Source organism: Ischnura elegans, chromosome 10 (assembly GCF_921293095.1).
Source record: "Ischnura elegans chromosome 10, ioIscEleg1.1, whole genome shotgun sequence".
Lineage (NCBI taxonomy): Eukaryota > Metazoa > Arthropoda > Insecta > Odonata > Coenagrionidae > Ischnura > Ischnura elegans.
The window spans coordinates 46,572,472-46,585,949 of NC_060255.1; the positions used below are offsets into that span (position 1 = coordinate 46,572,472).

Consider the following 13,478-nt stretch of genomic DNA (forward strand, 5'->3'; position numbering starts at 1 on the left):
CTTCCTATAATGTTCCCAGCATTGTCATCACCAGCATGTTTTGAAGAACTTAAAATGGAACACAGGGAAGGTGGGATGAGGTCATGTTCTCCAGAAGAAACCAGACACTGCACTATTTTAGCAGAGCCTCTCCTCAGAGATCCAGATTTGGTCTTTCCTGACAATATGGCAGATATAGACCGGGTTTGCAAGTATGATTTTTAAAATTTTTTATGTGAAAGGTTAAATAAGTCTCTCAACCATTTCCCTTGCAAAAATTTCTCCCTTTTCCTTCTTTACCATTAGTGATAGCTTTGGACTCATTTTTTTCTGTTTCAAATACACTTATATTGGGGACTAGTTTGCTTGGGTAACATTTAATTTAACATGTTTTAATCATATGTTTGTTATAAACTAATTAACCATTAGTGCTAATAAAACATCTTCTGAAATATTTTTGTGGAAAACATTTAAAAAACTAGATATGAATAACCTACATATATCGGGGTTTCCCTGAAATTCCAAAAAGAATGGGCTATGCAGAACAGGGTCTATCCAAGTATAAGATTTGAAAACAAATTAATACCATGCTAAAATGTAAATTAAGCATCACATGAATGAAGTAAAACATAGCAAACATATTAAATTCATAAACATTTTGTGCTTTAAGCATTATTTATTGTAAGTACCCATAGCCAAATATTTTGAAACCATTCATATGAAGGTATACTTTTATCCATGATAAAAAAATTGATAATCTTTTTGAAGGTTTTATGCTAGTTTATTTTATTTGAAAGTATTTCATGTGCTTTAAGTTAATGTGAACCCATGCAAGAGAACATATTATGACTGGGAAGGAGAGATCAAAATACCCCTTTGTTACCCTCGTCTGAAACGTTTTCCTCAATTCAAAATTTTCTCCTTCTAAATTTCTAAGAACATGGAGGCAGCTGGTGGGATGTGTTGGATCCTATACTGGGCGCTGTTTCAGTCAGGACAGGCGAGAGGCTTTTGAGAAGGGAGCTGGAGGTGCACTTGCTTCAGTGACGGCTCTTTGTACACAATCACAATACCAAAAAGGTTGGTAACAAACCCTGGCCAAAGGAGCATGATGTGAATTCAAGAAATAACTCAAGAGCCACAAAATAATCATGAAGGGAGAATAATTTCTTTGAAGCATCATTCGTTAACCCATTAATCCCCAGCGTTGCGTAAACGCAACATTATTGAATTGAAATTATTATAAAAAACCTTTGCCTCAGGATAATTTTTTCTCAGGGTTTCTGAATTCCTGAAATACCATTCGCTCTTATTCAGTTATTTTTGGAAAAATATTCATTAAAATAATAATTTTTATTTTATTTCGAATTTTGCCTATTTCGAAGCGTTGAAGCACTACAAACTGTAAATATTTTTTTACAAAGATTTATTGCGTGATCTTACTAGAGGTAATGTTTTCTCTTAGTTCTAAGCTTCTATATTCATCATGTTTATTTTTGTCACGAACTTTCGTCGTTATTGGTGTAAATATGGTTGTTGTAAATAATGTTGCGTTTACGCAACGATGGGAATTCTATGGTAGACCAGAGGGCTTGTCTCAAAGCATAACGACAATCGTCAATTTGGCTTTTAATCGACAACGTAGTCTTTTGGAGGCAGTTTAGATGCATTTTTGGCACTCACAGGTTGTGAGTTTACATAGTAAAGGGTGAATGGCATCTTGAATTCCAACATGGCCATCGGTACGAATTTTACATCGAACACTCTGGTACTTCGTGGAGTCAAACTGTTGCGTGCACACGTGGAACCGATACAGGGCAATGTCATTCCCATGTCGTTGAGTGAAAGGATTACTTCGTAGACGTTAAATTCAGCTTCAGATGCATTCATTTTCAGAGATGGTAGAATGAGAGGGTGAGGAACCTATTAGTTGAAGCAGGATTGTGATGAAAGGTGGAGCGTTCCTCTAGTCGCTCATTGGAATTTTCTCCGCGCAATCCTGAGTTACCTATTTTTTCTTCTATCGCTTAGGTCATGTAAGGCTAATAATCTAGCTTCAGTTAGGTTCGTATTAGTGAAATTGTCCTCTGAAATGCATCTTTAATTCTCATCCAGTAATTATATCAATCATACCGCAATAGTTTTTGCTCGGCTTTTTGCTAAATAATTTATTTAGGGGTTTCCTTCAGATTTAAAATTGAAGAAAATTTTATCCGTTATGTCTACGCCTCAGACGTATACTTTATAAGAAGCGCCAAGAAGGTAGCTGAAGAATATAAATTGATAGGAGAGGCGATGTATAATATTTTCTTAACTTTGGGACTACAATGGGGATTACATCTTCTCAGTATTTCAAATATTGCAGGAGGTGCTGCAAGGTAAATCACATTTTACTCAAGCATTATCAAAAGAAAAATCGTCCAGTAAACGCGCACGCCCAGGTGAAAGATGCAGAGAACAAACAGTGGTTCATCTAAATGTGAAAAAATAGAATCTACCTCCGTAGGAGTCCCAAATTTCTATGTGAAAAAGGCAATAGAAACACTTATTACTCAGTATGGAGGCCACTCACCAATTGAGCTCCGTCACTTATATCTCAATGGAAAATTAATTGAATTAATTTTGAGCTACTCAATAATTACGCTGAGGAGATAAATAACCATACATTTACTCAGATGAGGCAGATATAAAAAAATAATTGGAATCGTCGAGGTATCATATATTACCACGCACTAAGTTGTACTGGACAAGCCAAGAGGAGATGTCTGTCGCAATTGTGAGGCAATTTATGACGAGGACTTGGTTTGATGAATTAAATAAATATCGACAGCTCTCCGATAATTCTCAACTACACAAAGTGATACATTTTTGAAAGTTGGACTTTTTCTCAATAGACTAAACCAAAATTCCATTCAGTTAGGAATTTTCCTAACTGAATGGTTCCATATTTCAGGTGGTACACAGCTAAAATGTTCATTCGTGGGTAACAATTTAGAGAAGGTTATACATTGTGGTGTCTGGCCTCATCTACAGGCTATCTATATGAATTTTTGCCACATGGAGAGGTGGAACTTGAAAGTGATATGCCTAGGATTTGTAAGTTCACTAGAAGAAACGGTAGTAATAAATTTACTGAATTTTTTTGCTGGTCTCCGAAAATTCTTGCCAAGTATTTTGATAATTTCTTCATCAGTTACAACAGTTATTTGCAACTCTTAAGCGATAATTGTTATTTTCAACGGGAAAAGCAAGAGGAAATCGAACGGAAAACTGCGCACTCATGTCTTCGAGAGATTTGGCAAAAAACCTAGCAAGGATTTCTACTATTCGTTTGACAGGTCAAAATATATTCTCTTTGTGCGATGGCATGATAACTCTGTCATTGCTGTTGCTTTAAATTATGGGAATATGGAACCCATAGTAAGAACAAAAAGATATTCGCGGAGATTCCCGTACAAAATCGAAATATCATCAACGATTACAATTAGGGCATGGAAGGGTAGATTTTCTCGATAATTATGTTGCATGTTACCGTATCCAGATTATAAGCAAAAAATGGAGGTGGCCTCTATTCCGAAAAGGGGTTGACAGTGCGGTGGTGAATCCGTGGTGATTTTACGCCTAAGTCACGGGCAAAGCAATTCCTCAGTTAGAATTTCGGTCAGAGATCGTAAAACTTTACTGAGACAAGAAATCGTTTCCAATACAATGGCTGATGACATTTGGCATAAAAACTGGTGTCCACATGCGGGACACCTTAGGAAAAATAACATGTATATGGGGTAAACCGTAGCATGCCCTTCAAGGGAGAATAGAGCATTTCATCCGCAGGCTAGGTACTTATAATTCCCGGCGAAGATGTCAAATTTTCAAATCAAGGATAATTATGTTGTTAAAAGTGCTATGTTTAATTCCATGCAGCATATTACTGAACATTTCATCAGAAAAGACGATGAAAAATAAAATATGCAACCTAAGTTTTGCAAATTTTTTTTTGCTTTTATTTTCCGGAGTTTTCCCAGCGTTGCGTAAACGCAACATTATGCAAATCATATATTATGCTGAATATAATAATTTTGTCCGAAAATTAATCTTAATTAGGCCATAATTAACCGTAAAATGCGAAATAACCGGAGTTAAAAGCCCTATGTGCAGTCTGGGGAATAATGGGTTAAAGCACTTGGTGATAAATCAGGGGATTGCATTGAGGGTCCAAGTAAACATTTTTATGCCTTCCTAGAATATTTGTAAATCAAATAAGGTCATAACTGAAAATTATTTGTGCTCTGAAACTATGCCATGAGGTCCAGTCACATAAAATACTCATATTTGACATGAATATGTTCTCAAACATGTACACCTTATAATTTTCTCAAAATACACAACTTAACCACTGCATTTTAATTATGATTTCTTCTCTGTTTCAAATTTTTTTTAACAAATTTAAAATATCAATAACTGAAATCAAGGCCATATGGATATATGAAATAGAATTATCATGGTTATGAAGTGCCAATCTGACTCTTGAAGTAACTATTTGATAAGCGATGAAAAAAGCACATTATCGCATTTTTAGGAAATTCCACGTTTGCTAAGAGTATTAAAAGAATTACTGTGCACATGAAAGTACGCATTTCTTGAGAGTGTTACAAATCTTATGACTAACTGAACCTCTCTGTTGCTGAAGGCATAAGTTCTAAGAGTACTGACGAATCCTGACGGTTCAAAATTGCATGTCTATCCATGACCATGGAAGGCAAACTCTGGTCATATTTCTGTTTGAATCAAATCCTTTCAATTATAAAAACTACTGAGCAGTGCATTGAAACAACTCAGTAGTTGTTCAAACTGAAATTTCAGTATCACTCCCTGATATCCTCCGTGGCTATCAAAAATCCATGTCCTATTATTTAGATATGAGCAATAATATATATGCATGATTATTTACAATCTATAGGAAGTCATTTCTACCCTGACTCTCATGACTGTTGAAGCTATTGATTTTTAATTTCAGAATATCTTGGGCATGCTCCTTGTATCAAGGCTACATTAACTCTGAAGGATCACTGCGGGATGTTCTATGAAAGAATGGTTGCAAATACTGAGGTTCCTCCGCACTCATCTGACAAAGCCAGTATGTGCTGGTGAGTATGCTAAGCCAATAAAGCTATGAGTGTACATTAGGCTGGTCCTTATTTTTAAAGTTTTCGAATTTCTTTTGGGACACCCCCCAGTTTTGTTCCATTTGGTGAGAAAATAAATCGTGTAAATTATTTTTGCAATCGGATGCCGGGAAAACGTGTCGCATCGCAGTTAAAGTTTAGAAATTTTGTGTTTTTTGGGTGTTTTTCGGACATAACTTAAGATAATGTCACACTCGGATTATTTCATCTCTTTTCTGTTTTTTACAACGACTCATTAGACATTTATATTGTATCACCTCAAATATCTTTCATTTCTGCCCTTTGGTTCTCGGGATATTGCACTGAGAGTGCACCAATCCTTCCTTTCTCCTCCTGCACTTCTACCCTCATTAGCCCCTCGTTCCCTCACCTACTTCTCCCTCTGCCTGTCGAAGATCCATTAAAAACTGGGAAATCCACCTAACCTAAGGCCGCTCCTCCCCCACATATCTCTGAAGTCCCAACTCACCCTACACTTCTTTAAAAAAAAAAATCTCCTAACTTGAAAACCCAGACCTTGTACAATTGCGAAGAAATACATACAAGAAGAAGCATCTTCACATACCATTCAGAAGGTTAGCTCTCAGATTTTTACTGAATTTAGATAGAAGCACTTAGATATTATCTTTAGATATGGGGAATAAATCAATACTGTTAAGCCCCTTTTTGGCAGTTAACAGTGATTAATATAGTATTCAAGGTTATATTGGCGAAAATTAAAGTTTATCTAGAGATTTTTATGGTTTTACGATGGGTGAGAACGATCAACACATTTTGAGAGTATGCAACCCGCGTGGCACCCAAAGTGTTGCTTGGGGTGGCGCGCGCTCACTCTTGGTGCGATATCCCGAAAACCAATGGGCAGAAATGAAAGATATTTGAGGTGATACAATATAAATGTCTAATGAGTCGTTGTAAAAAACAGAAAAGAGATAGAATGATCCGAGAGTGACATTATCTTAAATTATGTCCGAAAAACACCCAAAAAACACAAAATTTCTAAACTTTAACTGCGATGCGGCATGTTTTCCCGGCATCCGATTGCAAAAATAATTTACACGATTTATTTTCTCACCAAATGGACCAAAACTTGGGGGTGTCCCGAAAGAAATTCGAAAACTTTAAAAATAAGGACCACCCTAGTGTACATATATTACAACTATGCCTCCATATTGAAATTGATTATTGGAGGATTTCAACATAAGAGTGAACTTTGGAAAATAAACAGAAAAGACTAATCATGAGTCTGTTTTATCAAATATCTGAAATCATGATCAGATGTTGGTCTATAAAAAGATTTGCAGGTAGATGGGAGTGGAGAGCTGCATCAAACCAACCCTTGAACAGATGCAATGATGATTTTGGTACATAAGATAAGCAGTCCTCTCCTGATTATCAGTGATTATAGTCTGATGATATGAAACATCTGATGGAATACACTCATGAAACAAATCTTATCTGTGGATTTTGCAACGTTTTCTAAGAATATCAAATGATATCGTCTGTTTAACAAAATCTAATTATAAATACAAACATAATAGGTGGACTTTTTGACCAAGGTTTTCCTAATAGACCTAATGATGCAGATAACTATGCAAAATGCAGTCACAGAATCTGTTGGTTGGTGGATGTTTTTATTATTCATTGAAAATAGTTTACTGTGAAATTTCACAACGTTAAGCCCAAGCCTTTGAGTGACAACTTATATCTATGACCCTTTGTAGTCTGCATGTAGTCAAATTTTCAACTCCTATTGAAGAAAACATAGAACTTAGAGATTCCAAATAGTTTCCACTATCAGGAGAAAGGAAAAACTTCTCATACCACAGCGTCAATGATAGAAAATAGAAATCAATGTAATTTAATTTAAAATGTTTAACATGTTACCTCAAGAAGCTAGAACTGTATCCATAGATTCAAATGTGCCAATCACAAGTGACTTTCATTGAAAGCATTTTTTTCTGATGCGTATACACCTGGTATTATTTTTTGGCTACTTTTCTGTGCTTCATTTGATGAAGAGTATTGCAATTTTCTTTGCTTAGTGGGTCTAATATACCTTATAAAAATAATAATGTATGTACTTATATCTTGTAGTGCTCATCATATGTTCAGAGAATGTGTCATCCGAGAAGCAAAGCAAAATTGTGATCTTCCAGAAGATGAAATTAAGAGAATAACACAATCAAAAGGTCAAAGATGGAGCAAGAGCATAGGGAGACCAGCAATAGAGGAAGTGAGAACTGCATCTCAGTTTGCTCAGCAAGTGCTGGACCAAGCTCTCAGTTTCATTATGGATCAGTGCCGTCAATACATGTGAGTGACAATTGAAGAAGAATAAGATAGTTATCATGAGCCTCATGAAGTTTGGCATGAGAGTTGACGTATGAATGGAGGTATGTTCAGTAGAATCAGTAAAATGATATAGGGTAAGATTGAAAGCATATATAGAGCGTTCCACATTTAGTTGACAGTACGGGCCTTATGGATAACAGTGTTGCCAAGCTTCCGCTCCGCCGGCAGGCATCCTAACAGCGTATGCAACCACACATAATAGAGCGCCAAAATGGTTTAGTTCAAAAAGGAGTAAGGGATCGCACGAAAGACGGCGTAAATTGGGGAATTTTTTAGCGTTAATTACAATACCTTTGCTGCAATATATAAGGGAAAGTCTTTTGTTATTTTATTATGTACTTATTCAATGCACAAGCTGAATAATGAATAATCTGTAATGTAAATAATAACAATAAATTGAAGGATAATAAAAATTATCGCCACTCCTGAATGAGACAAAATTTCTATTCCTTCCATATTATGCATTATTGTTTTGACTATGGCTAGTGTTACATGAGAGGCGATGTTGTATAAGACATCATCAATCTTTAATTTTTTTAAAATATCCCGTACTTGGTTTATTGTAAATTAAAGATCTCTTTTCAAGCTGACTTCTTCAAAGCTAATTTCCTTAATGTTCTCTTTCCTCCACCTTGTAGTAGGCAAGGATTCCAATTTCCTTGAGTAATAAGAGGCATTATCTACCACTATAATTGATGCTTCGGGTAAGTTTGCAAGAAGTGAGTGCTCAAACCATCTCTCGTAACACTCGCCACCCACTTCTTCATGCTCATCCATTGAGTGCTTTTTGTACAGAAACACATGCAATGCTTCTTTTATGAACCCATTTTCCGTTCCTGCTTGTATAATAGCAAACCGTCCTCCTCGGGAAGTAGGGGCCGAGCCCAGTATCGAGGCCCTCTGCCAGTATTTAGTCCAGGAAGGAAAGCTTGACGCGGGATTTCTAATCGTTTGTTTCGCATACTAATGTTCACTATTTGTCCAACATTAATCTAACTTTCGCCTGTGAATATACTCGTCCTGTGTTCGCGACGATATTTTTTTAGCTGCCTTAAATAATTAATTGTGCCACCTACGAATAATATCATCCCTTTCGATATGGATGCTTCTTTTCCGCCTGCGTTCGTACACGAAGCCTATGTCCAAAAGAAGACGATATAGTGCTGTCCTTTTGTAATCTGGGAGAATACTATCCATATTTACCGATTTTAAGATGGATTTTAAAGTCGGAGGAATATTTTTCACGAAAGATTCATGTACCTTCCTTCTCATTCCCGATCTCACAAAATCGTCGAAAATCACTGCTCTCGAATTTTTGTAAGGCTGTCTAATTTCTTTAGTTTTTGAAGGAGTCACCAATGGACCACGGGAACTTTCCTTTCTCACTCTGTAAATAGTGGTCTCCTAGCACCCAGTAGCCTTCGAAGCTTCTCGGCAGGCCTCACTAATGCTGAGAGATTTCCTTAAATACGAGAAGACTTTGAGCACCAACTGTCTTTCGCGGCTTATGAGCTTCTCACCTTTTCTCCTCTTCTTTGTATCGGATATATTGGTTGGGCATGTTACAGCAGAGATAAGTGTAAAACACACTTCACAATTCTCAAATTCAGCAGACTACACAACACTTGTTCACTCCAAAAAAAATGCAATGACAAACTGAACGCCTTCGTAAATTCTTCCCCCGGCCCCTTCGGCTACGGTCAATTTTGGTGTAGGTTTTCTGGTACCCTATGAAAGGAACTCAGAAAAAAAACCCAAGCCCCCTTTTGTAAAAGGCGTAGACTGGATGAGAAAAAACCCAAGCCCCCTTTTGTAAAAGGCGTAGTGTTTCGCACAGATTATGAGATATTTTCTTTCTTGGCTTATGCGGTGGGACCGAAACACACAAGACGAAAGCGTCTTATTTCCAAGCCGCTTGCTTACTTTCGTGTATCAATGTATTCAGATAAAAACACTGCTGTTACAACGTATGAGTATTCTCTGTTTAGGATATCAAACGAATAGATAAATACATTTCATAGAATGCATTGACAAAACACTCCTTTTCCGCCCGAGAATTTTCCCTCTGCGCGCAAGAAAAAGCAAGAAGCCCGGCCCAGCGGCGCCGTAATATTTTTTCTTAAGATCAAAACCTTGTAACTCGCTTCAGAATTGATGTAAGTTAATGATTTTTTCACCAAAAATAACTTTGTAGTTTTCTCCACATTTGATACGCAGCATATAGGGACCTACGACGTAAGAAACGTAAGTTAGTAAGCGACTACTTTTTACCTTGCAAAAATCAAAATTTTCTTGTCCTAAAGGGTGTTACGTCGGCATAACAACATTTTTACTCATAATTTGTACAATTGGTGAAAAACTTCAAAGAGAAAATAGTGTGAAAAATTTTGTGCAGAAGATTCAATTTAATACAGACAACGGTCAGGCAGATATTGCGAGAAGAAGATAAAGTAAAAAAATACACGTTCCTGACGGAAATTTAAGGAAATGTTTTTTATAGCTTTTGTTATAATTTTCATCGAAAAACTATTGGCACAAATGAATGCAGCATATCTTTCTACATTAGAATGCAATTTTTAATCAGTGCATAACGCAACATTAATTTTCGTGCTGTTATTGACAACACCGCGCTCCTGGCCTTATGGAGATTAGCATGGGAAACGATTCTCCATAAGAGCCCATACTGTCAACTAAATGTGGAACGCTCTATAGCACTTAGCATTCATGTCATAGCTATCTAGCCTTATGGTCATATTCAATCCATGCCAAAAAGTCTCATTGAAAAAATCAAGGAAACTTATTCAACAGACACAACAGGTATGTTGCCAACATTTGAACATGTGAGTTGCAATGGCAAGCATCTGGAAGTATACAAACTGAACTTTCCTGCAGGAAATATTTTACAATTTGCCTTTTTACATCTTAAATCACACATTGAAAACATCAAAATTACAAAAATGCAAGAAAATGTGGTCTTGACAGGAAAAACCAAAATTTTGTCAATACGCGTGTACTTGTACTATGAATGGTATTTCCATATCGTCACGTTTTTACCTGACATCTTAGCATGCATTCAGCAATAATAGGAAACTACTTTAGCTTTTTCTGTGAAATCGTGATCCAGTTATCAAAAGTTTTCTTTTGTATTGTGGCTCCATGAAATTTATAAGTATTGGCTATGGTAAAATCTTGCAATATTCTCAACACCTATGTGCCCTTCCACATGTTATAATATGTCGTATTCTAGGCTCCATGTTGGGAGGTAAGAAACTTATACAGGTACCTAATGATAGCTTAGTTATTTTGAGCAAACCTCCCCTAAGCAAACTTATATACCCTCATTACCAGCTGCAGGTTTTTAGACGAATTCCCCCTCTCTCTCAAGTTAGCACAAGATTAATGAAAAACTCCATATTATGATCATTTACTACAAAAATTTGGGTTTTTTACAGGATTTAATTACTCATATAGTGTTTTTGTTGCTTTCATTTATCATAGTTTGAACTCCAACGACTGCTTCGAACCTCGTGGGATGACGGAGAGTGCAGTGGCCAAAATGAACATAACCACCGAGCCTCTTTTACCCCCAACTATGGCACCTACAAGCAGTGGAGTTGCTCCAGGAACAACGACACCTTCCATAGAGAATGACTCATGGTCGCAGGAACGGGAGGTGAAGAAAACGGTGAACAAGAGCACAGAAGGGCAGACTTCAGACCGAAGAAGAGACGAAGTGGTGAAAGTTGTGAGTGGTCCCAAATTCACAACGGTTAGGGACAGAAGTCCTACGCGAAGTCGGTCCGAAATGGGTGCTGCCAGGTCAATGGGAACAAAGGCTTATGATGAAGTTAGTGATGCAGCGGCATGGACTAGTGCTTCATGGGGGGACGATGGGAAGAAACTTGGTGAAACAACGACGGCAAGGTCGCTTGCCGCAGGGCAAAAACAGCAAATTACTACGGAGCCCTGGTACCCCAGTTATTACTACGGTAACACTTTAGAAAGTGCAAAACAGCAGGGATTATCCAGTGGTGTTAAAATCAGTATTACTTCAAAAGCCATTATACCGATCACACTGTATGTTATCAGTTTATCATTATTCCCTAGAATTATGTAGCTTCTTCGAATAATTTACCAAAAGAGAGAAAATGGTTGATGTTTGCGGCCTCATTGGGGTCAACAACCATGGCCTAATTTATAGCACTTTTATAAATGAGTAGCTAATAGCAAACTGATAGTGAAAAAACATGATTACGCTCATAATAGAGGCATAAAATGAAAAAAATCATTTGACTTAAAAGATATAATATCGGTCTCTATTTTCGTGGGCTCACATACATGTCACGTTACTTTTAAAAATTGGTGTAATTTTTGCAAAATGCTATTGATTTAACACTTTTTGGTTGACCAGAATAAAAATGCTACATATTTCATTATTATGGAAACAGAATATTGCAAATGCTATATTTATGAAAGAAAATGAGGAAAAAAATGTGTGGAGGCCTTATTAGTCAGGTAGTACTTTGATTCGTGTTTTACTACAAGTTATGAAAAAAACATGCACTACTCTCAATGAGCTATTTTAAACCTGTGATAAAGACATGTGGCTTGTTAAAAAATCTAGAATTTTTCTTTTTGCTGAACCATTTCTGTCATTCTGATAAAAGGTTTGCGCTGGGTAATTGATAAATAAGAGAAAATACTTTTATCTTTGTACATATGCAGCAAAGAGAATTAACAAAACATTTTTTTACTTAGATTACCGATTAGGGTATATTTTTTCCCTTAGCTCCTGATATACAATTTCCTGTGCTGATGTAGGATATGGGTTACTGAGTGAAGTAAAGAATGCAAACAAGCTGAAGGACATGCTTTATTAACAAGTGCCTAAGCCTCGTGATGACATATTCAAAACAATTATCTGCCGCACTTTCATTTTTGTAAATACGTATTTCAATCAATGACTCCTACATCTTCACCTTAAATAATCTGATATTACAGTCAACCCAGGAATTCATCTATAAAACTGGGGAAATGGTTTAATTTTATAATATTACCTTATGCTAAGGTGAAAATTTTTTTTATGAAAAAAAAAATTCAGCAAAATAAGTTAAGGATGAATGAAGTCTATCCTTAATAGTAACATTTCAATCAATAAAAATGAGTTCAATATTGAGGAGTGTTCACTTAAATGTTTTTATTTATACTTGTCTCCCATCCAAGCAGCAGATAATATCCAAACAATATCCATTTAATGTTACAAAATAACTTCCTTAATATTCATAACATATTCAGCATATCTGTATAATCCTGTATGGATATTCAAAGAATATCTGAAGTTCCCACTTTAAGATATCCATTTCTAACATCTATAAAACATTATAGCTTAATAATATGGATATGTCCATAACAAATACAAATCCATTCCCAAATATCCATACAAATCCATCTTGTTTGGTAAGCCACTGCACCTAAACCTTTAACCGCATAATTGGATATATTAAAAATAGAATAATCATGATAATGTAAGAGGTAGCTGATATACTCCTTCCTTCATTCCTCCCCCACCTAACCAATGCACTTTGCACCTTTACTCTTCCAACCCCCTGCCACTAGTCCCTTTAGCTGTCGGGAGCACTGGTATGTCCAGATAAAGTAAGATGTACCTTGGACCCTATCACACTGAACACGCAAGCCAATAGCAGCAGGAAGATGCACTGACAAGAAGGACATGATGCCACCGTCGGCTATTGGCATTTGCATACATGAAGGGACACAATAAAGTGTGCACTAAGGATTTTCCTTTCCTGCTTTCGGCAGACCAGAGGCTCGATGCTAAGAGTGCCACGGCTACTTACAATTATAAATTAATTTAAAAAAAGAGATAACGTTGATATTAACTAACAATAAATGTATTGATTAAAAGATAATTACTAATAAACAATTATAAGTACCTGGTTA

General features: G+C 36.3%; 1 protein-coding gene across 2 annotated transcripts in view; it reads left to right on the forward strand.

The window, feature by feature from the left end:
- LOC124167019 overlaps positions 1-13,478 on the forward strand; it is a 54,531-nt gene extending 41,053 nt beyond the window's left edge. For both annotated transcript variants that reach the window (XM_046544782.1, XM_046544781.1), the window contains exons 3-7: positions 20-191; positions 917-1,059; positions 4,994-5,123; positions 7,260-7,478; positions 11,016-13,478. In XM_046544782.1, the coding sequence (XP_046400738.1) occupies positions 20-191; positions 917-1,059; positions 4,994-5,123; positions 7,260-7,478; positions 11,016-11,634 (1,283 nt within the window). In that variant the 3' untranslated portion in view covers positions 11,635-13,478. The remainder of the gene's footprint in view (positions 1-19; positions 192-916; positions 1,060-4,993; positions 5,124-7,259; positions 7,479-11,015) is intronic.